Here is a 25,752-nt window from a genome sequence, read left to right as displayed (position 1 = left end):
CATAATCAGAACTGTAAATATGAATAAAACCGTCAAGGCCGAAAGACCGCTTATACATTTCCATACGTGACAATTCTGTCTAGTGTATGAGCGGCTGTTACATCCAACAATCACATAAGACCAAGTTACATATACATTTATTTATCTAGATAGTAATTTAAAAGCGGTATATTTTTATTACTACTTAATATAGTAAGTTAGTAAGTTTTATTTTATCAGTGAGAACTGATTGGTTGCTTTAGTCAAATGTTAGTCTAATAGTCAACACCAAGCCGTGGTTCTTGTTGGTGTACCAAACTTCGCTTGTCAAATTCCACTGACACAAAGGCCAGGCCTTGTCTCACCCTCGTCAAACATCCACCTGGCGGGTCACGCAGTCTTCGCTAAATTCCAGCTGTACGCAAATTTCGCTGTACGCAAACTTCGCGTAACCACTTGGTAGAGGTGTCCAAAGAAAGGTATGTATTGGTCTGTAGATGAATTATCAAAAGAAAAAATAAGCAAAATCCCTTAGGACTCTGCCCTAGAAGCCTTTAAAGATCCCTCCACAGAGTTGTTTACATTTTGGCCATGTGAATAATACTTTTTAATGAAACAGCTGTTTATTTTTAAATTGTATTTCAAACAACGGAGTTAATGTTATTTTCTTTTTTTAAAATTGTTTTTCTTATTTTTCAGCCATGTTTTGCAAAGTAACATTCCATTACGAAATCAGTGCAAAATCCTTTTATCACAGCAATTCATAAATTATTTCTTATTGAACTATATTATATCTATTGTACTGGATGGTGTCTGCCTTTTTCACCACTTTTGCCTACATTTTATCATATTATTCTACACATATCAAATATTTATGTACAAATATCTGCTCTTATCATGTCCAATAAAATCCAAACATAGAAACATTGCCTAAAATGGTACCTATCTTGACAAATTATTTGCACCTGCCTATATTACGAACTTTGGCGCACTGGGTTGGTAACATTATTGAAAATAACACGACATGTTGGCTGTAAGATATGGTACAGAGAGAAAATACTATTTATGCAGCTACTGTCATGACAGAAAGGTCATATTCCATTTAAACTAGATCACATAATCCTTTATAAAATACGTTGATTAACAATATTTAAACGTCAATGTATACGTAACAGCCAATTTACAGTATTTTTTTGTTTTTGGAAATGTCCCATTGCTATGTCATTTGCATTATTTGCTGCCAATAAAGTCAAAAGGCCGTATGAACTAGGAGGCCCCTAACAGTTCAAGAATAAAATCCAACTTCACTTCAAGTATTACACTACACCTAACATTCCGTAGAGAGATTATATTGACAACTTTATGTTATTGATAAGGCTGAGACAACTAACTGACAGCCCCCATGTCAAGAAATTCCAGCTTCAACAGTAACCTCAAAATAAATTTCTCAAAAGTAAGCTAGAGGGTGCATTCGTTGGCACAGAAGTAAGATATGAACTGACGCGACGTGACGAAGGAAAAATCAAACTTACACTGTAACGGATATACCTCCCTTTGAATATGTCTTCCCAAAAAAAGTTTTCTTTTCAAATAAAATCATATTACACTGATGAAATCACGGAAGTGTTTAACTACAAAAGATCCACCAATACGATTTTAATACTATTTAAAGGTTCTTCCAAAGGAAGAGATACCAGATAACATACTAATAATAACTCCGATGACGTACGGTAAGGGGAATATTTTATTCATTGAATTATCAACCGAATTTGGCGACTAACGTAATTAATATCAATATTGTTTTTACATTTATTATTCTTTAAACAATGCTAAATGTTCAAAATATGTAGCCTATATTTTATCCAATTTATCGCAGTTAGGTGAATTAACGTAATCCTTGAAAGTAACCGTCGATTTCGACGGGTTTCACCTAGTTACTATTAAATAGTATTATAATAGTTAATATATCGATGAGTCATCAGCTCTATCCCTAGTCCGTCGGTCATTACCCCTCGAGGCACCGGCCGATGGACCAGGGAACAGCTATGATTTACACTATCACCCTCTACTACGACATTTTTTTTAGGTAAACATTCCAACGCTTATGATGACATCGAACACTCATGCATATTTGTATATAGGCCTAGCCAGTCCAAAACCTGAATACACTGTAGGTATGAATCAGACCGCTTATATCATAAACAACTAAATATTAAGGCTAGTTTCCTAACCAGAGAACACACAAGAATGGCTCTTTACAAGACTTTTTATACCAAGCCTTCATAAACTAAGTATTTCATAAGTTACGTTGCCTGTGTAGATTTAGACTTAAAATCAGTATAAAATCAGTAATGGATTGAAAATCTAAGTGTTATTTACGTTTTGTTTGCACTATAATGTAGTGTACCTGTTTCTCGAAATCGACTAATTTTTAAGCTATGTGTATTACCAGGAATTATTTCAAAACTAATAAATAAATAACGTCTTTGTTTGGCAGCGTACATCAGATTATAGATCTGTTTTACATTAAAACTTTTGTCATTCAAGGAGTTTAAAATACTCAACCATAAAAGCTTATGTTATTAATAAAAAAATCACACTGTTCATAACAGTTTGATATAATCAACATTTTTTTGAAAATGTTTAATACTGTGAGTGAAAGAGTTTTTTTTAGCAACTACCACAGTACTACGTAAAATCAAAACAATATTTAGGTTGATTGGAGGTCAATCACTTTCTCGCAACTACGCGATAGAGGGCTGACCCAACACCCCAATAACTGGAATGGATTGTTGTGAAAGGAAACTCTAAGAATTTGCAAATGAAGTCCATTCGGAGTAACGTGTGGGGATTAACGGGACATTCTGTACGCTGTTTACAAAATATTTCCTTTGCCTTTCCAAGTACCGTACTGAATCTATATGGTTTTGCTTATATTAAACAATAAGTCAAACACGTTGTAGCAGATGTCTTTAGCTGCATTTTACAACAGGTATTTCGTTCACCTTTCTCAGAAATAGCTGTTCATGGCGTGTTCCTGAATCAACAATAAGGTATATTGTGTTATTGTCCTAATAAACACGAGAGACATTCGCCTATCTTTATGGTCGTATTATATAAATAACATTGAACTGATTAATTTAACAAATGATCATTGTTAATTTAACAATTAGGCTATTTATGTACTGTACATTTATGTTTTATGTTTTACATTTATGTTTTATATGTTTGTTTTGTGCTGTATTTATGTTTTAGTATATATATATACTGTTTAAATATTTATTTATTCAATCAATGTCCTGACTAATCAATACACAACCTAAACGATATTAAATAGAGATTTGATCATATTGTCATAGCATCTCTTTATAAGAAATCTGTCCGGAGTCTGTGCAATTTTGGTTTATTAAACTTATTGGTAAATTGGTGTAAGATTGTTTTAGGTTTATTCGTAATCCGGACGCATACGAAGTTGAAGCTTTTGCTTTGGTATTAACAGTCAAGTAAAATAAATAAATAATTAAAATAAATAAATAATTAAATAATCTTATAAATTTAAGAAAATGGGTTATTCGTTTGGCTCTGCTACCCGACCATTTTTATTATTGAGGTCTCAAATTAAAGGTATGCACGCACAGATTTGCCATCAAGCATCGGCGTATATTTTTCTATTACTGTATCTCACTCGGCTTATACGTAAACGAAATTGCTCCCCATGTTTTTCTTATGGGAGTTAAATTTGGTTTTCATGATTTTCTTCGTTAGGCTAAACAAATCATGTTAACAATTTAATTTTCGAGTTGTTCTAATTCTTATAACGTAGTTTTCTAAAGTTATCTGTTGTGGCTGCCTAGAAATAATCGGACGTTTGTTTCTCCTTTGAAAATGTATTGATAATTATAGTAGTGGTATTTAATTATGTTACAAGACTATGACAAATTGCCAATTATTGAGTCAACTTGGTCCCCACGCACAGGCTTCGCATATGTGGGCCCTGTCGATTTTCAGAAATTACGTTCATTCTGTATCTATTATTCTTTTGTTATGAATTGCTTTTGATTTTATTTATTTGATTTAATTTTACTATGGTATTTTTCCGGACAAACTCCATTAAACATATAGCACGGGTCGAGGTTAATTTAACAACTTAAAACTAATTCAATCAACAATAGTTTACCTGAAAACTATTTTACTAATATTTGTTTAAAGTTTTACAGAATACACTTACACATGATGCTATTGTATGTTTTTATTTATACATGATATAGGTACTTACAACAAAACTTGTGAATTTTTGTGTTTATTTGTACATTTATTGTATGGCAACAACGTAAACTTAAAGACAGGAGCGAGTGTATGCAATTCCAAGATAGAGTTTAGTATTCACCGATCCTGCGATAGTTTAAGAGTATATTTCGTACCTAGGGCCGAAAATGACTTTTTTTCAGCTCGGGATCATTTTTAAGTTCGAGACGAAGATGAAATCGGTCCGTGGCACGATTGCTGTTTTTCACCAAACTATACAAAACTGAGAAAATATATCAATAATGTAGGCAAGCATGTTTCTTTACAACCTTTTTATCAGCTCGTGAACATCACAGAGAAAATATCCGCATATCGGTGGAAATGTATTTTCCTGTCGATCTACAGAATGCCTTTATAAATTAAAATAGGCTAAAAAGACATAAAAAAAGAATTACAAATGTTTAAAACTAACATGGGTTTAACGGGTTGCTATGCTGGTGACGAAATAACAACTAATTATGAAAATAAAATCAAAACAAATGGAACATATTCCCATCACATTTATTATTTACAGTGTATGTTAAATGGAGAAGTATGTGTAGTACATTGCATAGTTTTTGTCGAGTTTTCAACCACTGGACCTCAACTTCATTGTACACTTCATTGTTCATTGATCACTGGGAAATCCATTGTAAACTATAGGATATGCACACTAATCAATGCAAATACTTTAAGGTTATGTGAAAAAATATTTAAAGGAATCAGCAAAAATAGTAATACATAATTGCTGGGCAGCGGTCTATTGCAATTCATTAGGGATATACTGATTGTATATTTAATGATATATATAAATGTTTTAATTAAATAAGCGATTTTCGGTACTAGGGCTGGAAAATTTTAATCACAACTATAGCTGCCATTTCGACCCTGGACAGCAATGCGTAGCTTTCAGCCTCCAATTAACGTCTGTAAAACTACTAAAACATCGTATTGCGGTGAAAAATATTTGCCAATCATACTCAATCGACTCGGAACACTGCAGTTCCTGATTTAATTAAGGGTATTATTAAAAAGTACTCGTGCAGTAATCAATTAAACAGGGTAACGAATTGAAGGATAGATACAACTAGACTATAAGGACGCAAAATACGCGTAGGTACAACTAGACGTAGGGACTACTAGACGGAGGGACCACTAGTCGTAGAGACTACTAGTCGTAGGGACTACTAGTCGTAGGGACAACTGGTCGCATCCGTACAAGCTAGGTGATACTACTTGCCGGTGGGATACACGTCTAGTTGTACCTACGTCTACTTGTACCTACGTCTAGTTGTACCTCCTAAAAATCTGCAGGTACAACTAGTCGGGTGAGCCACCGTCTACTTGTACCTACGTCTAGTTGTACCTACGACTAGTTGTCCCTAGGCCTCGAGGTACAAGTAGACGGAGGGACAACGAGACGGAGGGACAACGAGACGCGGTCCCTTCGACGGAGCTATAGTACTTTCAGTTGGCAATACTGGCTTCTAGCCTCGAGCGAGGTGGTTCAACCATGAGAAGCGCCTCAAACTCCTGGGTAATCCCCGGTTAGCTCCTCCCACTCTGCCCCCTATCCCCACCTAAAAGACGAGCAAGTGGTAAGTCGGCCGGGTCGATTGACGACAAGTTGGTTTCTCGTATATAATAATTTAGTTTTACAGGCCGGTCAACTGGAATGACGATGAAATAACTTGTCGACGTACTGGTTTTCAGTATTTATCTATTTAATTTAAAAAGACGGTCTAGTGGCCAAACGACCAAGTATCTTGTCGGTCTACTGGTAGGCTCCAAAATTGGCCAATAAAAAAATTAAATTAAAATCGCATATACACACACACACCACTTAAAATAAACTTTTTTTAGTTCAGATGGACTTAAAAACGGATATTTATACCGAAAACCTAAACTAAAAATTTGACCACAAAAATATTTTCTCCATATACTATGTATTGGGGGAGATAATAAAATACCCCCGCCGCAGCAAACCTGCCGTCTAAGCGAATTTCCATTTGGCCGAATTGATTTTCAATTGATCTATTTAAATAACATTAGGTTTAACGAGTACCTAGGTTTGCTGCTACAAGGAAACTAATAAAGTAGTGTGTTTTTAGTAAAATATTGATAGCTTACTATAAAATAAATAAATTTGCCAAGTTTGATCAAAATATATCCATAAACAAGCAAACTACAACATTTTACAATATTCTCCATAAGAATAACATGGGAATTTTAAATTTACCATTTTTTTAGTTTTCTCCGTAACCAATAATCGTACAAAAACACTTTGATATACTGAATTGTTTGTTTTTTTAAGCTCTTTAAGAAGGTTTGGAGAAAAATTGGGAAATTTTGTGTTTTGAGGGTAAGAAGTGAGAAAAACCAATTTTTACCCCATAAAACCCCCCATAAAACCCTGTTCCCATGGTCCGATCATGCTGGATCGCGAACTCATTCAAGTTTATCCCGCCTTACACCTACAAACCAAATTTCATCAAAAACGGATAAAAATTACTCAAGTTATCGTGTTCACGGACACATATATATATATATAAATCTATATATATATATATACCTATATATATATATATATACATATATAAAAATTTGAACGAATGGTGTTTTTGGCCTCTGGGGACATCAAAATGATAAAGTAAATCGGTCCCGGGCCTAGGTCTTACCATGAGACCTACGGTAATAGCTACTTCCCTATAGGGAAATTCGCTAAAAGTGTCGACAACGCCTTTCAATGACGATCGCTCAGACACTTAGGGCAAATTCTATGGGAATTCACCGTTTAAGATAATTGAAGGAAAACCAACACATTATACGTTTCACTTCTTTAGTAATTCAATTTGTAGCCCATTGTGTTTTACAGTGTTCAACCCGAGATTGCATAGTTTGGTTAACAAATATTCCCTCCAAACCTTTGTCATGTTGTACATAGAGCCACGCAAATTACACTGTATTTGCATACATTCTTGGTTCAGGCTTAGTTTAGTGACAGCTTTAAAACGGATAAGATTTGCATGATAAGCTAAACGGTCGTTTGTTCCTTTTACTTTCTTCTCCTATACAATTTTAATGCAGAAATTGTAGTTTTTGTCAAAATTATCGGGTTTGAGTTTCCGGTGGAAGTGCCTGGTTTGGGTCCCACTGAGCCCAAAAAGTAGTTTTCATTTTACAATTTCTTTTATATTTAATGGTGATTTGACAACAAATCTCATAAAATAATGGAAAATTAAAATTCACAAAAAATACCTGAACAATTTTAAATAACTTTTATAATGTTATGGTCCAATAAACTCGTTCAAAATGGTTAAGCCCCAAATGTTGTAAAAGTTGTGGCTTGAAAGATAATTCCTTTTTTTTATATAACCCATAAAATATCATGGTTCCTCCCACTGCACCCACTATAAAGGTTGTTGGCAAGGTTACGAGTGGAAGTATTGTGTTAGTTTGCTGATAATGTTTAATCGTTTATTAAATATCAATATCGTTTAGTTTTTTTAGGGAAGGCTGTTCTCCTGTACATAGACAGTTGTCCTCACTGGAGAAACGGATGATTTATGTTTGCTGGACTGGTAGCCCTACACCCACAGAGTTGTGCTAGGGTCTAAAATGTATGTGATATAATATATGTTATAGCTTACAATTAATTAATCTTTCATGTTTGCTCGGTTAGCGTATTTCACAGAAATTAGTAACCAGTAAAAGAAAATCAGTGCATTTTAATGGTGGCTGAGTTCAATTACGTCAATTTTCATTTAAAACTTGTTAAACTCTACATGGAAACGTCGTGTCTTTTTATAATCATAGTGTAAGAATCAAATTGTGAGATTACTTCAGTGTTACATTTTAATAGGTAAGAAGCTAGCCAGGGTCACATCTCGGAGAAAAGACGGGTTTTGTGTTTAGATTTCAAATAATTATCTAATTTTTCTCGAGACATCAATGAAGCTGCAGTTACAAATCCGCAGCGATAGGTACAAGCAAGTGTAGAGTTCAGGTGTATTTTTCTGAAGGCGCGTGTAGTACTATCTACATTTACAGGAATATCACGATTGTTTAGTTTATTATGTACATGTATTCTGTTGCTCAATAAATATTTGAATATCATTAAATACTAGTAGACATATAGCTTTACTTGTGATTCGCATTAGAGAGAAAACACCGAAGAAATACCCCACCGCAGCAAATCTGCAGACTAAGTGAACTTTCATTTGCCTGGTTAAATTTTTATTAAAGTATTCCGTTAAAATTGTCAGATTTATTTCCTATTAATAACATTCAGTTTAATGAGTACGTAAGATGAGGTTGCAAGATAGTGTATTAAACAATTTGCTAAATTTCATTAAAACATATCAATGAACAAAAAAACTACAACAGTTTATTTATTCTCCATAAGAATAACGTAAAACACACGGTTTTTTGCAATTTTCTCCGTAACCATTTGGCATCAATATAATTTCCAAGCTCTACAAAACGGTTTTAAAGAAATAGCAAAATGTCACGGTTTGGGAGTAAAAAGTGTGGAAACCCGATTTTCAACCCATAAAACTCCATACTGGTTCCCGAACTCGTTCGAATAGACATCCTATATATATGGATTTGCTGATGCCAGTTTTTGAACATAGATGAATAAGCTACTCTTTGAGTTTGTTATTGGATTTCTATCTTCTCTTTAATCTTTTCTTTTTAATCATGCTGGGATATTCTGAAACGATGGGACAGTTGTTACAGTTCACGAATAAAAAAAACATGTATTTCTAGAAAAACATTATTTGACAGCTGCACAATCTGTCGGTGATAGGTGGCTAAATTGAACGAAGTCCTTTGGGAGTAAGACATGGAAATGTAATGATTTTCTCCATGGTTCTGTACCTTTAGTCAATAGATATTATGTATGTGAAAGATCCGGGATAAAAGTCATATCAGTAGCAACAAGGTTCAAATAACAACAGATTGAATCACAATAAACATTTATTCTCTAAAATAATATACTAAAACACACACACTCTTAAAATTAATATAATACAAAAAATATAAAACCGGTTTCATTAAAATTGTAGCTTAGAGAACAGGTGAGACTATAAAGGGAAATCAATAAATATATACAAACATATAATAAATGGCAACGCAATGGCAGTATATCAAAGAGTAGTTAAATATACACCACTTCAAACAATGAAAAGAGAGAACCTATTAGACTTTTCTCAAAGAATGTTTCCAAATCGAAATTTTACAGGTACAGTGTTTGTCTACTTATTAAATGGCACTTCGAAATAAGGAAGTCTAATGGTAACCATTGCATTTTGATCACAAAAAGATAGAGAGAGCTCAGAAAAAGTAAATTTACTTGTCATATAATGACTACTAACAGTAGACTTAACCGTATTTCTCCTTATAACCTATACTACTTTGATCATTTGGGTGTATCTTTTCACATGTAGAATACAATTTGATTTAAATTATTATGGCTTGTTTAGTTTGATAAATGATGAATATGGCAGTAGATTTTGTTAGTCCACTTCAACAGCCTATACTAGAAGGTTGTCTTCGGCACAAGCAGGTCCCTTTGATGGCCAGTTGCAAGCTCCCAGGTTAGCATCGTAAGCAAGATGAATGGGACATTTGAATTCGTTGACCGTAAACTTCTTCTTCCACTGATCCCAATCACAAGAGTAGAACTTGTTGCATTTCTTCGGGTGTCGGAAAAGTCCAGCTCTCTTACATTCGATTCTGTCCTTGACTCTTTCAGTTCCAGCTTCAGCGACGTAGTTGACTTCTGAAACGTCTTCCGAGTATTCAGGAGCCAATGTGGTGGTAGAGTAAACTCTAGTCTTCTTCCTGATTGGTTTGATCTCAACAACTGGTGAGTTGTATGAGGACGACTCATAAGATTTGTAAGATTCATCAGATTTGACGACGACTGGAGCTGCTGTAGTTGTACTAGTTTGGTAGCTATCCAAGTACTGCTGGTCAGGGATTGTGGAATCCTTTGAAGGAGTGAAGAGTTTGTTTGATCCTCTTTGTTTGTGTCTTCTTACAGTCACTGTGTTAGATCTTCCATCACAGCTACATTCAGCGCCCAGCTTTCCAACCAGGAGAGGGTTGAAGTCACTGAGTTTTGAAACAACGACAACCTTAGTTTTTGTTCTTCTTCCGTCGTATGTGATCTTACCCTTCTTCAAAATGCCCACGACAGCTTCACCGTCTTCGATGCTGGCTACTGTGCTTGACACGTATCCTGTCTTGACAACTCCACCGTACTGTCCGTCAAATCCTTCCAAGATCTTTACCTCTTCTTCTTCTCCGTCCACGTCAACCACGTCATCAGGATGGACAGTGGTTGATGATTTGACAACAGTTGCAGGTGTTGTGGAGTATGAGTAGGTAGGGGCGAAGGTAGTCGTGGACACCGTTGATGGAGTGTATGTAGAGGAGTATACCTCAGGGTAGTTCTCAGTTCTGACTACAGGCCTGACGCGGACCTTCTGTTTCCTTACGTAGTATCCTCCTTCAGGTCGTGTTACGGTGACTGCTGGAACAGTGACTCTAGTGACAGGTTTGACTGTGGACGTGTAAACAGGTACAGCTGGGATGGCTTGGTCAAGCTCTTCGTACTTAATTGAATCTCCCTCGACTCCTGTGTATCCGGAGAATGACGTTTCTTTGTGGTATTGCTCTCCGAATACGGCTTCAGAAGAGCTGACCACGACTGGCGCTCCAGTGGTGGAGTATGAGGAACCTCCTTCATAACTGCCACTTTCATATCCCACTGCTACAGCAGGCTGTTCGTAAGTCTTAACGACAGTCTTGACAGGTTTTCTCACTCTGTAAGTTTCTTTTATCACAGGAACAGCAGCTGGAGTTGTTGATGTATATACTTTAATTTCAGGGACCTCCACCTTTTGTTGGTTATAGACATACCCTTGTTCGTAGCCACCGGCTAGTTTAGTTCCAAAGTCACTCCTCACTGCGTCATATATGTCTTCGATATTCTCTTCATATGAGTAATCTTTAACGTATGTATTCTGAACAACAACTGGTTTTTTCTTGTATACCACCGGTTTCGGTGTGGTCACAGGTATGATTTCGGGTTCGTATGTGCTCGCGTAGTGGTTAACATAAAGTGGGGATGGTGTCGTGGAGGCTTTAACAACATTCAGGACTTTCTGATATTCAGGAACAACGGTTACTGGAGTCACGGGGATTGACGGAGTTTTGACTAGAGCAGGTCGACTGTAAGACGGACCTACATTTACAGGCGCGTAGGAGACCGGGGACTGTGTGACGGGTTGAACAGGCAGTGGAGCGGGTGTGGTACTGTAGCTGATGGCGCTCAAAACTTTATCGTACGCATTGACTACAGGAGTTTTCACATAATTGTAAATCTGCTTGTAGACAGGAGTTGTCTCTGGAGTTTCATACGAGACAGTTGGGGCAGGAGTAGTGCTGACAAACTTAGGTGCCTCCTCAAACCTTACTGATGGTTTAGGGTAGTCATATCCTTCCTTTACAACCTTAGTTTTCACGTATTCTTGCTTATAAGCAACTTCAGGCTGATATTGAATTTCTGGAGTCTCATAAGCAACACCAAATCGGTACTGGTTCACACCCGGTGCAGGTGTACTATATTGAACAGGGTTCAAAGGTACAACTGGAGTCTTCAAGACTGTGGGGACCTGTTTGACGTATGCAGTTGATTTGTAACCGTAGGAAACTGCTGGTGAAGCAGGAGTTGAATACTCGTAGCTCACTGTCGGAGGAGCAGGAGTCGAGTAAACAATGGGCTTCAATGGTTTGACGTAGCTAACTGTTGGTGCAGGAGTTGAGTACTGAACAATTGCAGGTGCAGGGGTAGTGTACTGAATGGGGTTCAAAGGTACCACCGGTGTCTTAAGCACGGCTGGAACCTGCTTAACTGGCTGATACTTGTAGTTGTAAGAGAAAGGAGCTGGGGATGACAAAGTGATCGGTTTAACTGGCTGCACAGGTGCAGGGGGCAAATACTCATAGCTTACCGGTGGTGCAGGAGTAGAATATACGATAGGCCTCAATGGTTTTACCGGAGCGGGAGGTACATATTCATAGCTCACTGCAGGAGCTGGTGTTGAATAAACGATAGGCTTCAGAGGAGCGGGAGTAGAATGTTCAAAGTATACAGGAGCAGGAGTCGTATACTGGACTGGGTTAAGCGGTACAACAGGTGTTTTGAGAACTGTTGGCACTACAGGCTTCACAGCTGGGTACGAGTACTCATAGGAGACAGCCGGGGCGGGTGTTGTGTATGTTATTGGCTTCAGAGGTTTCAATGGTTCAATGGGCGCTGGAGGCAGATATTTAGGCGGAGAGTAGATTGGTTTCAATGGCTGCACTGGAGCTTGTGGAACGTATTGGTAATTTACTTGAGGGACTGTGTAAGTAACAGGCTTTACTGGTACTGGCGCTGGAGTGGAGTACTGGAAGTGGATGGGAGCTGGTGTCGTATATTGAATAGGGTTCAACGGGACCACTGGTGTTTTAAACACTGTTGGAGTTACAGTTGGTCGTGAATATTCATAGTTGACAGCCGGAGCTGGTGTTGAGTATGTAACTGGTTTCAATGGCTTTGCGTAGATTGCAGGTTGAACTGGAATTGCAGAGTAGCCGTAGCTCACAGGTTTGACAGGGGGTGGTGAAGGCGCCGAGTAGTAAGTTACATCAGGCTTCACTGGTGGAGGAGCTGGTGTAGAATAGTATGAAATAGCTGGTGCTACTGGTTTCAAAGGCTTCACGTAGCTGACGGGCTCAATTGGTGCTGGAGTTGAGTATTTGAACTCGTATTGAGGTGCTGGTGTTGTGTATTGAATTGGGTTAAGAGGGACTGCTGGTGTTTTAGCAACATAGGGCACGACAGGCTTTACAACAGGAGCTGAGTACTCATAGCTTACAGCAGGTGCTGGTGTGGAATACACGACAGGCCTGACTGGCTGGATGGGTGCTGGAGTTGAATACCCATAGCTTACTGCAGGAGCAGGAGTGCTGTACGTAGCCGGTCTCACATACGTTACTGGTTTAGGCGCTGGGGTGGAATACTCGAAGTGAACAGGGGCCGGCGTTGTGTACTGGACGGGGTTCAAAGGAACAACGGGTGTTTTGAGCACTGTAGGAACATTGTACTCCACAAAAGGTGCTGGAGAAGCATAGGTAATAGGCTTCAAAGGTCTAACAGGTTGAGGTCTTGGTGTGGAATATTCATAGCTAACTGGTGGCGCTGGTGTGGTATAGGTAATTGGCTTTAGGGGTTTCACTGGAGCAGGTGTATTGCTTACTGGAGTAGAAGGAGTTGAGTAGGAGTAGGTTTTGACTGGAGCTGGGGTAGAGTATTCAAAATGAACAGGAGCGGGGGTTGAATACTGAACAGGGTTAAGAGGGACTACTGGGGTTTTTAGAACAGTAGGTGTATATTTGACAGCAGGAGCAGAGTATCCAAAGGATACAGCAGGAGCTGGAGTTGTGTAAGTGATAGGTTTGACTGGTTCAACAGGAACAGGAGGCAAGTATTTAGGACCAGTGTAGGAAACAGGAGCTGGGGTAGGGTAACTTGGGTAAGCGACGGGGGCAGGACTAGCGTAAGAAATGGGTTTAAGAGGGGCAACCGAGTAGCCAATAGGCGAAGGAGTAGAGTATTGGATAGGGTTCAAAGGAACGATTGGAGTCTTCAAAACTGCAGGTTTGGGATACGAGTACTTCACTTCTACAGGTTTTACATACGATGTTGGGGGTTTGTACTCGTAACTGTAAGAAGGAAGAGGTGGCAAGTAGGCAGGTGGAATAGGTTTCTTGTAGCCGTAGTCAACGAATTCCTGTTGGTAATAAGGTACTGGCGTAACAGGTTTGATGTAAGAGGGTTGTTCGTATGAGACACCGACTGCTGGAGCCTTGTACTGGAACCCTGTAGACACGTACTCACTCTTCACAACTGGCTGTTTGTAGGTGTACGAAACTGGGTTCAAAGGAACAAGTGGTGCTTTCGCTACTCCGATTGTTGGGGCAGGGTAAGATACAACTGCAGGAGCAGGTGTAACTGTCTTTACATATGAAGGTTGTTCATAACTTGATACATACGCTGGAGGCTTCACTGTAGAGTAAGACAACAATGTCTTTGTAGGGACTGGAGTAACAGGGCTTGACGGGACAGGGTAGTATGTGACTGGTCGAGGTGTTGTAGGCTGAACTGTTGAAAACTTGTAGGTAGAAACCGATATGGGCGCTGGGGTGACTGTCGAGTAAGAAGACACGACAGGAGAGATTGGAGTCACTGATACAGCAGGGACAGGCGCTGGAGTGACATAGCTACTGATGTATCCACCAGAGTGGATATCTCCTCCCGTTACCTTGACAGCATCTAGTCCGACCAATCCAGCAGCAGGCTTGTGCTCAGCGATGTTTAGACTGTTGTACTCATGACCTTCTCCTCCCGTTACTACTACACCAGGCGTGGAATGGACCTTATACCCTCCTTGATAAGAAGTAGAGCCACCAGAGTTGTAGAATCCTCCAGAATAGTCCTGAGAGTCCGAACTTCCTTTGTAAGATCCTCCATCGTATTTTCCAGAGTAGGCACCACCATCATACTTTCCAGAGTAGGCACCTCCTTCATACTTTCCAGAGTCGGCTCCACCGTCATATTTTCCAGAGTCATATTTACCAGCGTAGTCTCCACCATCATACTTTCCAGAGTATGAACCAGCATCGTACTTTCCAGAGTATCCACTCGTGTCATACTTTCCAGAGTATCCACTCGTGTCATACTTTCCAGAGTATGCTCCACCGTCATATTTTCCGGAATATGAACCTGCATCGTACTTACCAGAGTATCCACTAGTGTCATATTTCCCAGAGTATGATCCACTGTCATACTCTCCCTTGTACTTGCCTCCACTAGAACCCTCGTGTTTGTACGCTCCTGTGTCATAAGACCCTGAATACTCTCCACCACCGACGTAGCTTCCCTTGTACTGGCCTCCTGAGGAGTAGGATCCTTTGTAAGCTCCGTTGTCATAGACTCCTGGAACGTAAGCTCCTCCGGCCACATATCCTCCACTGTATTGTCCTCCATAGGACTCCTTTCCTGCATAGAGCCCTCCGTTGTCACCAGCTCCGTCGTGGATGTAGTCTCCAGAGTTGTCATGAATGTAGGATCCAGAATTGTCTTCAACGTAAGCTCCAGACTGGTCATAGTACGACCCACCTCCATAAACTCCTCCGTAAGCACTTGCTCCATATCTTGTCGAGGAAGAACCAGTTCCTCCAGAATAAGCTCCTGCTCCTGCGGAATAAGCTCCTGCTCCTGCGGAATAAGCTCCTGCTCCTGCGGAATAAGCTCCTGCTCCTGCGGAATAAGCTCCTTCTCCTGCAGAATAGGCTCCTGCACCTGCAGAATAAGTACCTGCTCCTATAGAGTTAGCATTTCCAATACCACCGGTGGCACCAGAATAGCTCGCAGAGTATTTCCCACTTCCTTTATATGCAGAGCCAGCTGAATAACCTCCAGCATTTCCATTGCCAGAGCCAACCTGAGCAACATAGGCTCCAGAATCAACTCCACTCTCACTATAGCTACTTCCACCCGAAGAGTATCCACTGCTTGACCCAAATCCACCAGCAGCTCCAGCCCCGGCGTATCCTGCTCCTCCAGAATATGCTGAGCCAGCTCCATTGGCCAAGTAGCCTGATCCGGAGTATCCTGTCTTTCCTGCTCCGCTGACAGAGTTGCTCTGGTAAGATCCACTGGCGAGACTACCCGCGGTGGCACCACTGTACACTCCCAAACCCAGACCTTCTGCTCCACTGGTACCATCGTAGGCTCCTGCACTTCCTGCCCCTAGAACGTTGCTTCCAGACGCCAGATACGCTCCAGAGCCGATTCCAGTGAGAGCCGAACCTGTAAAAAGAAATATGATTGCAAACCAGAAAAAACTCCTTGAACTGATTTATTTTCTAGATGTATAAGATTCAACAGTGCATGCTATAGGTTATTCCTCGTGTTAATTAACAGTTGTTTACAAAAATTATTTTATGGTTCTCGTTATTAATTATTTTCTTGAAACACAGACTGGATGCATATTTACCCAGGACCACTCCTCCAGCTACGTTTTCTATCCTGCCTCCAGAAACGTGGTAGTCAGAAACGGACGCGTAGCTGGGACGATGTCTGCCCTCAAAGAAATCTCCAACAGTGAATCTGTAAACATAGTTCAGCTATACACTAGTTCATATACCAATGTTAATAATTATGAAGAATGATACAGGAAAACAGTTCTGCATATCTAAGTATTTGTACCGAAAACATCGGGTATTTTACTATTTAATCAATACAATAGTACTTTGCCTTCCATACCCCATGTGTGAAGCGGATTGTTTAATTATGTAAATTGTCTTATTTTAATTTGATCTAAGTCCTTACCTGTTGCTAGAGTGGCTCTAATTCACGTTATAACTTCAACAAGCATATAAATGCTGGTATTTTTGTAACTTTTTAATTAAAAGAAACATTAAATGTTCAGATTTGTTCTTAGTTTTCTTTGTTTTTTATGATTTCAGTATTATAGCATATTCGGCTACGTTACCTTATAGTTCATCTTAGTTTTGATAGGAGGTAAGTGAGTTTTTGCTCTAGCATAGCAATATGATATTGCTAAAATTTTAAAACTGCCTGAAGCCCAGCGTTTAAACATGAAGCTTGGCTGTAGATGTCGAAACAAATGACAGCTTAAATTAACTACTAGATTGGTTTTATTTGGGGGAGTTATCTCTCTCATACATGGAAAGTGTTAATCTGTGAAACATATCCTCTACCGTTTTCTATATAGTAAAACCCACTGATTAAAACGGATTCAAATCGCCAGGTCAAATCATCATAACTTATAGCTAAAGGCAATAATTGCTGATTAATTGGGACCTGCATCTCAAGAATGCAAATGCCAAAAAAACTAGTTACTTAACGAGCTGCAACCCTGGTTAGCAGTGGTTAGAGCGTGGGACTCCGGTTCCTAGGGTCCTGGGTTCAAATCCCGCCAAATCACCAATGGATTTTATCTAAGTGATAATGCCGTGACCCCTATTTCTAGCCTGAAGTAATGTGGAAGAGACAAATCATACAATAACATTCAACTACTGTACTGTTGAAATAACCTTAAGCATAACATTCCATTCTCACCTAGCACTGTAAACTCCAGAGCCTCCACATCCAGGGACCAGCCAGGGCCAATTACACACAAGGGACTGTTCGTCAAACACAAGGCCGAAGGGACAACGGAACTCGTAGGCGGTGAGGGGAGACCCGTCGCCGTGATGGTCGAGACAGGCGAAGAACCATCTGCAGTTCTCAGGGTCGGCGTAGTAGCCGGGGGTCGTGGGGCAGACGTACCTCTGACGTGGCACTGGGGCAATCTCACTGGAACCTGTGGCATGGAAAAAGATTAGAGTGGAGTAGAGTGTGGTCAGATAAGAAAAGATAAGATGCTGTCATATGAAGACAAGAGATTAGGGATTAGGGATAGGGAGATAAACATGGAGAATATAGAGTAGGGTGGAAGTAAAGAATAGAGAAGAGGGATAGACTCTTAGCATTGAGAGGGTCAGAGGAGAGTATATAAGATGGAAGCACGCAAAGATACGAGTAAAGAGGAGGGATGGATGTACGTGAATAGTTGACAGGAGGTAGGGACGTGAAGAGTAGGTGGAAAATTCTCTAAGAATAATACAGACATGGTTTATCAAGCAATATTATAAAGGAAAAGTGGTCAGAAAAACGTATAGATATGGTGGAGCGTGAAGGACGTTCAGAGGAGGTAACATGACAATCAGAGGAAACGTAGGTATAAGGCAAACAAAGGAGAGTGTGTGTGATGATCAACATATAGATTGAGTTGTATTTTTAGATAATATACAGTGTGATGCATATTGAATGAATTCCTGCATTTATGATTCCTAATTTACTTGTAAAGCTTCTCATATCCTCGGAAAACTGAACCCAACAATATTTTCTGACCTCTTATTACATTTTGCTATTAAGAGTACTATTTATCCGCCTCCAGATCACTTTACCTTGACAAGCGCCTCCGTCAGCCAAAGACCCTGGCCACACGCAAACCTCCACTGTCTCGTCAAACGCCAGACCAGCTGGACAATCGTACTCAAACACTGTGAAGTCCGGGCTGTACTGGTTGAACTTGACACAACGGTAGAATCTAAAACATCGTGCAATGTTAACGGTAATGTTAATTAAAAACATTGTTGCTCAGGATTTTAAGTATTTGAACATAATATTGTAAGTTTCTAGGATAAGTTGGTGATTTTTCTTAATGGTTCAATTCATTGTATAGGAGATCAAAAGTGTAGAGTGTAGATTTGGCATCCAAAAGTTAAGGTTGAGGTTAAGTAATAAATCAAGAGCTTGAAACCAACCAAGTGAAAATGGTGTAATGTATGTCTTGTAAATGTAAAAACTGTAACATACGAGTACAACATAAGGAGTAGACAAAAAATGAGTCCTCTGTCTCCAGACTTTCAAAAAAACTTGTATAGTCAATGGTAGAACGTTTCACATTTTTTGTATAGAATGCTTTATATATATTTATGAAAAAGAAAATTTCATACATTTATAAACTGTTTAAACTTAAATGCACAAATAATTCTATGCCACAAGTACACGAACAAGAGTTGCTTAAGAAATAATTCATCTTGAGTATTTTCACAAACTGCAGCAATTTAAACAAAAACTAGTTTTCTTAAGTCATACCTGTTACATCCACTAGGGTGTCTGAAGTAACCTTGTCTGGAACATTCAAACTCAGTCTTGGCTTCTTTCCTTACAACATGGATGGCACCGGCTCTGTCCACCACTCGCACGATACGGTAGGGACTAAGATGGATGTCGCCTGAAAAAGGATAAGTGGTTAAGTCTTACATAAACATGTTATAAACTGTCGGTCCACTGCAGTTCTGGAAACGTTTAGTGTTAATAAACATAGTGATGAAAATCAAAACAATAACTGTAAATGGAGCAAATGTATGACATATCTAAGAGGCATAGCAGCGTGCTTAATAGGAAGAAATGTTTGATTGACTTATGGTGGTTCGATTGTTACAAGAGATTTAAAAGCAAGAAGGATACTTCTTGTTCATTCAGTGCTAGATAAGATTCATATTGTATTAGTATATAGTTGAGGGCTGTAGATTTTTAAATTACATTTATCATTTTTAAAGGTCAGTGGTTTGGTCTTCTATTGGTATTGCTCCATTCAGATGGGCTTCAAAGGCCTGTGCGAGGAGCTCACTAAGGATAAAGCAAGAGAACACCCGGTAAAGTACAAGAATAAACTGTACAGATTCTTAAAGTAACTGTAACTCCAAGACACGAACCAAAGACATCACTACCCTGTTTGCACAGTTCATCACAATAGGAAAATTACTGCGCAACTGAGTAACCAATTGCAACAAACACATTGAATAAGTACCGGTAGTGGATAACACGTACCAATTTTTATGGAAATAGTATCGTCTGTGAGTATCCACTACTTACCAGATCAAAACGCCTTAAGTGTCCTATAAAGGTCATAAAGGTTAAATTTTGTTTCTAAAAGTCTTGGCGTACCTATGTGTAAATATTTATCAGATGTAAAGATCAAAATGTTTCTATTTCATGTCCTGTTCTTCCCGTAGCAAAGCACGGGTACAACAGCTAGTATTCCATAACTCGAGTAAAAAAAAAAAAATAATGACTGTCTTCATCTACTCGTAAAAGTTCACTATCAGCTATCCAAGTCAAAAAACAAAGTTTAAGTAGAGATTTCATAAAAAATACACAATCCATTTTTACCGGAGTAAGAAAACTGTCCAGCGCTGTGCAGTTGTTCTTGCAGGTCTACCAATTGAGCGGCACGAGACTTGCGGGCAATGTGGGTAAATGTGTCGTGTAATGTTGTCAGCACTGACGCGCGTACTGAGGTGTTGCATTTTCTGCTCCAATCTTCCTGATCAGCTGCTGAGACAGCGGCTCCACCCAGGTCCCTCAGGATTACGTATTTACCCTGGACAGAGAACAGGTTGAAAGAAGAAGAGGAAGTGGATGAAGGGCGAAGAAAGAGGAATACAGGAAGTGGAAAAACGCCGAGGTCTGTATTTCCCTAAACAGAGAATAGGGTTGAGAAAGGAAGATATAGGGAGTGTTAACCAAGTTCTGAGGTCTATCGGGATAATGTTTTCATCCTGATCAGAGAACGGGATTAGGTTCTTTAGGATCACGTACCTAATCTGGGTAGAGGTGACAGAAGATAAAAGGAGTAAATGTGTAGTCAGAGCCTTACTATGCGTGGTCACTCAAGTGACCGCGAAAAATAAGGCTCTTAGAAGAATACATGGAGAGAAATTAAAAATGGATAAAATTTATCCTTCTAAGGAATGCAAGTGTTATGTTTATGTATTCATTGAAGGGCCAGAGAGAATAAGGCTGAAGAGGGAGAGAATGGTTTGAGACAGTAAATAAGAACACAACAAAGGTAACCCATTATAACATTATCAGTTATGAACATGGAGACAGTTCAGAATCTATGAATATTCTATCTAATCTAACATCTACTATAACGACTACGGTTAGGGTATTTGCCGCTTGGAATACACAAGAAAAGCCTTTTAAAATTCTAAGCTTTTCCTAAGTAATTAATGTTAAGGGTGAGAAGAATAAAGGAGGAGCCAGAATTAAATACTAACATTTTGGTCAATTTACTTAATTTTAAAGGCATTTAAATTTAACTAACCTTCTAATTAATAAATAAGTTTTTATAAAATTTCGATTAAATAGGCCTATTAAGATGGTGAGTTATGAAGTTCATATTAACTATTTAAAAACAATACAGACTTTTTAAGTGGAAGAAAAAATAAACAGATTTGAAGATAATACGGGAGTATGTTTAGTCTATGATAATACATTCTATGTGAAACAAGTAGCCTAAAGGCTTCAGTTTTAAACCCAAAAATTAAAACCATCAGATTTTAACTGAAATATTTAAAAATAAGGATAAAAAAATTTAAAACAATTAATATATAGTTTTAATGAATGTTTTTCACATATCTTAAATCAGTGACTTCAAAACACCAGCACGCAATATAGGTGCTGTATTGATATTGCCTTTATATATTTGCAGGTGCTTTTAAATTTTTCTTATAATATTCAGATAGCACTAGGCTAGGTATTTGAAGGTATTCACTATACCCTCTGCTAAAGCATCGTCGTGCTCCTCACCTTGATGGAGACGCTGGTCGGATCATCGAAAGCTAGCCAGGTGTTGTCGTGGAAGGCGTAAGGCGCGGTCAAGTCTTCATCTCGCTCTACCGTCCATTCGCCTTCAGACATTAACTTGCAGAGCTGAAAACAACGTATGGTTGAACACCTGTCGTGGTTCAATGTGCAAGTAAAAATATAATCTTATATAATATAGTCATCGAAATGCGTGGTAAATGCATGTTGTTCTTCCTTAGTTACATTTTAAACCTTCAAAGTTTTGAGAAATTAGAAACTAAATTGCAACACACAACATTATAAAAAAAAAATCAATAGGTGTATGAATAATAATGAGAATCTAAAGTAAGATAGCCTTGAAATGTTGCTGATTTATTTTCAATACGAGACATAATTTAAAAAAGTATCTTGAAATCCCAATGAAGGAACCTTTCTACAAAACAATACTTTTAGGCTCTCCCAACGAGACATTTGTAAATGCATACGATTGCATTTCCGCATTGTTATCATACCCGACTCTATCAAATAAACCATCGTCCCAGTAAAAGCCTTCTGTAGGCCAGCAAATGTTGTTTAACAACAAACTTCCATCATACACACTCAAACACTTCTGCTTTAGAATACAAAACCTTTCAATACCCTTATAACATGGATTCTTCCTAGTAGTACTCTATCAATTATTTACTCAAATTTCTTCTAGATAGTCTTTGTTTGACCAAAGAATAACGTGACTTCGCAGAAATTTAAAACCCTTCTGAACAAAACTCTTAACTTCAAAGGCTCTGGATGATCATGGTTTCAACTCTTTGCATCAACTCCTTGGACCTACCTCAGCCCTGGAGATCGTGGTCGGGGGTCCTGTGACGGGGGACTGTGCCATGTTCTTCTCCTTGTCCTGAAGAGTGAACTTGAGGGCGGTCGCTGGCAGAGTCAACACCAACTTCTCGTGAGGAGCTCCTAGACCAGTCACCAGGTCTATCAGAGAGTCCTGGAACGGCCAGAGAAGAAATTATATAAAAACAACATCTAAAACAAAATCTAATAAGACATCACGTCTATTTTGATTAGGTCTTTTGAGAATTAAGGTGAAAATATACTTTTCAAAAACCCATACAACTAAACAAGAGTGAAAAATAGGTCTACAAAAATTTTACTTTGAAAATCTGGAAATTCACGGGACCTATGCCTATGGGATTTTAAAGGAAATAAATAGGCCGATAGGTGTACGGTACTTTAATTGTTTACAAATATAAATCTGTTTAAAAAACATTTTTGTTCAGATTATAACCCTGACATATTGTTGTTATTTCTCATGTCGTGACAAACGCGATGGTATTTTGAAGCTTGTAACGTCTTATTAATGATTTTAGCTTAGGTTATAAAAATTAACAGCAGCATAAAAACAATTGTGAATAAAATTTTGAAAAAAACATAAAAATAGTAAAAAAGGTCCCACGAGTAAGCCATATTTTTCAGAAAGATTGGTTAAGTGGTTTGTTTAGAAATTAATTTTAAACTTCAGTGTTAGTGCGCAGTTTCTTAAAAAAAATTAACGTTTTGGGGTGTTTTAATTTACATCAAGCTTTTTGGTAAACGGAACATTTTTTTTGTTACTACGTAAAATTTATTTAATCAAGCTTGGTTGTTTTTAATTTAATCATCCATCTCTCAGAGATATCGAACTCAAACTCGAGTGCCCATGTACTTTTTCCCGATTGTAGTAAGTTGACTCTATAGCTTTACTTGGAACAAACATCTACACAGATGGATAACAAATTAGATTTTTGGATATAACAGATAACAATAGAATGTTCCATGGCCTGTTCCATTTCAAAATCTAACAATAATTACCACATTCAGTATATCCTCAATTCCCATCAATCTGCTGGGGTGGTAGGCAAGACCATTCTCAGAAGAGTCAGTCAAATTGTCACTTGCCAAGGTGTAGAATGAGACATATCTGTGAACAAAACATGTTCTAAATTCTGTTGGGAAATGACAATAGAAGAAATTCATTAACATTTATTGTTGTGGGGACATATAACTCTGGTTTAGCTAAAAATGTGAAATAATTTAAACAGATATTTTGACATATCACAATCTTTAAAGAATGTCAGTTTTGCTGAGGAATTTCTAATATCCTCTATTTCTGCCATAATTCCTGCATACAGACAAAGTACACTGAGTGGAACAATCAAAACGTTTTCGTCTGCGGCAATATTCAAAGTGAAAGTAGGTGGATTCTCTAACAGAGATTTCTTCTGCATCTGTCAATTATTGTTTACTGTACCCCTTTTAGATATTCATACACCATAGAATGCAAGCAACAATCAACCATTGATTCCTTTCTATCGATACATCTTTTGGATTGAGAGTAAAAGGTAGTCGTGTCTTTTCCGTCAAACAACTCCTTGTTTTCTGGAACAACCCATACCAGGAAATCGTAGTTAGGACATTCTGCTTCAGTTTCTATAGAAAATTCTTCCGCACAACTAAAATGCTTCAAAATCAAGATAATAAAATAGCCTTCACCGTGCAAGATCCTTTGATTCTGTCTGACATAGGACAAAGTCATCTAAAAAACAATTTGAAAGAAATTCATAAAAAAATAGTTTTACTTACTTAGAAAGTCTCTTAAGATCAAAGTTCTTCGCAAGATGCTGTGGCTGTGACGTCAAATGAAGAATTATTAGTTTTCCATTGTCTTCAGATTCTTCTTCTTCAATCTCTTGTTCCGATGGTTGACGTGAGGTGGTGTCTTCATTTTCTTTTTTATCAGCTTCTTTCTCTTCGTCTTTCTCTTCCTCTTTGTCAGTGGTCACTTCTACCTCTTCTGTGGTAGATGTAGGTTTATCTTCTACATCACGAGTTTTCCTCTTGTTCGTTCTGCTGTAACAATAAAAAAAACAAATTATGAAGCAAATTTTAAAGTTTTCTATGGTTTCTGAAGATTTTTATTTTTAAGTAAAGCATGGTTATTTTTTAATAAATTAAGAGCACATGGAGCTTAGTGATTTTGTTGTAATAAAATATAGAAAAATTAAGTAGGAACCGTCTGAGTAAAAACTGAGCATTAAAAATCATACATTTAATACGTTATCTCTAATCCGTGGGGAGTTTGGACGACATTTCTATCAAATAAAATAAAATGATCCTTTATTCATTTTGTACTCAATATACATGAATAGTCAAATATCTTAAAAAAATACTGTACAAGAGTCAGTGGAAATACCCCTATGGCAGCAAACCTGCAGACTAAGCGAATTTCTATTTGCCTGATTGGATTTACTCTAAAATGATTTACACATGTCTACTACCTTTGCCAGGACCGTCAGCGTCGTGTGCGTGTGATAGGCCTATCAATGTCAATTAAATTTTCGTGTTTGTGAATTTATTGTGTGCCAGCGATATCTTATGTTTTGTAACCCTGACGATGACGTATTTACGGCGAAATATGTAGGTTCTTAACCTGACATCAAAATTTGGATTACTTGTCGGATTACTTGAGGTATTGTACCATAATCTTTAGTCATACATAGCAATCTAGAGACCATCAACATGGAATTTAAACCATTCGTACTCATTCTCCCATAACACAATATCTTAAAATTATATATTTTGTTTAAACCATTTTGAACTTAGTTGAATCCCATTCTAACCTTTTATTTATTTAATAAAAATATATGATATCGCACTCTAACCACTCATTATCCTGACAAAAGCCAAAATTACAATTTCTTTCATTATAAATTTGAGCAAAGTTTATATAACGTGTACCATCCAGCTTCCGCAGAGTCAGTATTTGAATAGAAAACATTTACTGCAACAAAGTAAGATAGAATAACTACTCAGTACTCCTAGATAGAACAGGTACTCCCACTCCCACAACCCAGCAGCCATTCTCCTTTACTAACTGGACATATCTATATTGTAATCCCACACATTATCTCTAGAAGCTCAGATTATCATTTTTATCGTTGTGGAATCCCAAAGGTCTATGTCAGAGTCAAGGTCGCCTGGTCGATCTTCACGATTAATTTACGAAGATTCGCAGACGACGATCTGCTTTTATGAGTGGGGGGTGAGTGGGAGGTGTGCTGCCATTATGGTAGATCCGGGATCTGCCGATCCAGCCAAGAGGGACCATAAAAAGGCTCTAGCTGCTTTCTGTGGTATAAGGACATTTATGTTTAATCGTTAAA

At 38.1% G+C, this 25,752-nt stretch overlaps 1 protein-coding gene across 2 annotated transcripts in view; it reads right to left on the bottom strand.

Moving 5' to 3' along the window:
- Positions 1-9,225: 9,225 nt before the first annotated feature.
- Positions 9,226-25,752, bottom strand: part of LOC128999367 (uncharacterized) — a 69,989-nt gene continuing 53,462 nt past the window's right edge. The window contains exons 7-16 of one of the 2 annotated variants that reach the window (XM_054425836.1): positions 24,173-24,439; positions 23,402-23,510; positions 22,380-22,538; positions 21,554-21,676; positions 20,132-20,342; positions 19,052-19,190; positions 18,358-18,500; positions 17,468-17,711; positions 16,380-16,492; positions 9,226-16,192 (exon numbers count right to left, since the gene is read on the bottom strand). In XM_054425836.1, the coding sequence (XP_054281811.1) occupies positions 9,801-16,192; positions 16,380-16,492; positions 17,468-17,711; positions 18,358-18,500; positions 19,052-19,190; positions 20,132-20,342; positions 21,554-21,676; positions 22,380-22,538; positions 23,402-23,510; positions 24,173-24,439 (7,900 nt within the window). In that variant the 3' untranslated portion in view covers positions 9,226-9,800. The remainder of the gene's footprint in view (positions 16,193-16,379; positions 16,493-17,467; positions 17,712-18,357; positions 18,501-19,051; positions 19,191-20,131; positions 20,343-21,553; positions 21,677-22,379; positions 22,539-23,401; positions 23,511-24,172; positions 24,440-25,752) is intronic. The other variant, XM_054425837.1, reaches the window with a different exon arrangement.

The sequence above is a fragment of the Macrosteles quadrilineatus genome, unplaced genomic scaffold (assembly GCF_028750875.1).
Source record: "Macrosteles quadrilineatus isolate MER2022 unplaced genomic scaffold, UCM_ALF_1.0 Scaffold_8__2_contigs__length_117827958, whole genome shotgun sequence".
NCBI classification, from domain to species: domain Eukaryota; kingdom Metazoa; phylum Arthropoda; class Insecta; order Hemiptera; family Cicadellidae; genus Macrosteles; species Macrosteles quadrilineatus.
This window is presented reverse-complemented; position numbering and strand designations above follow the sequence as displayed.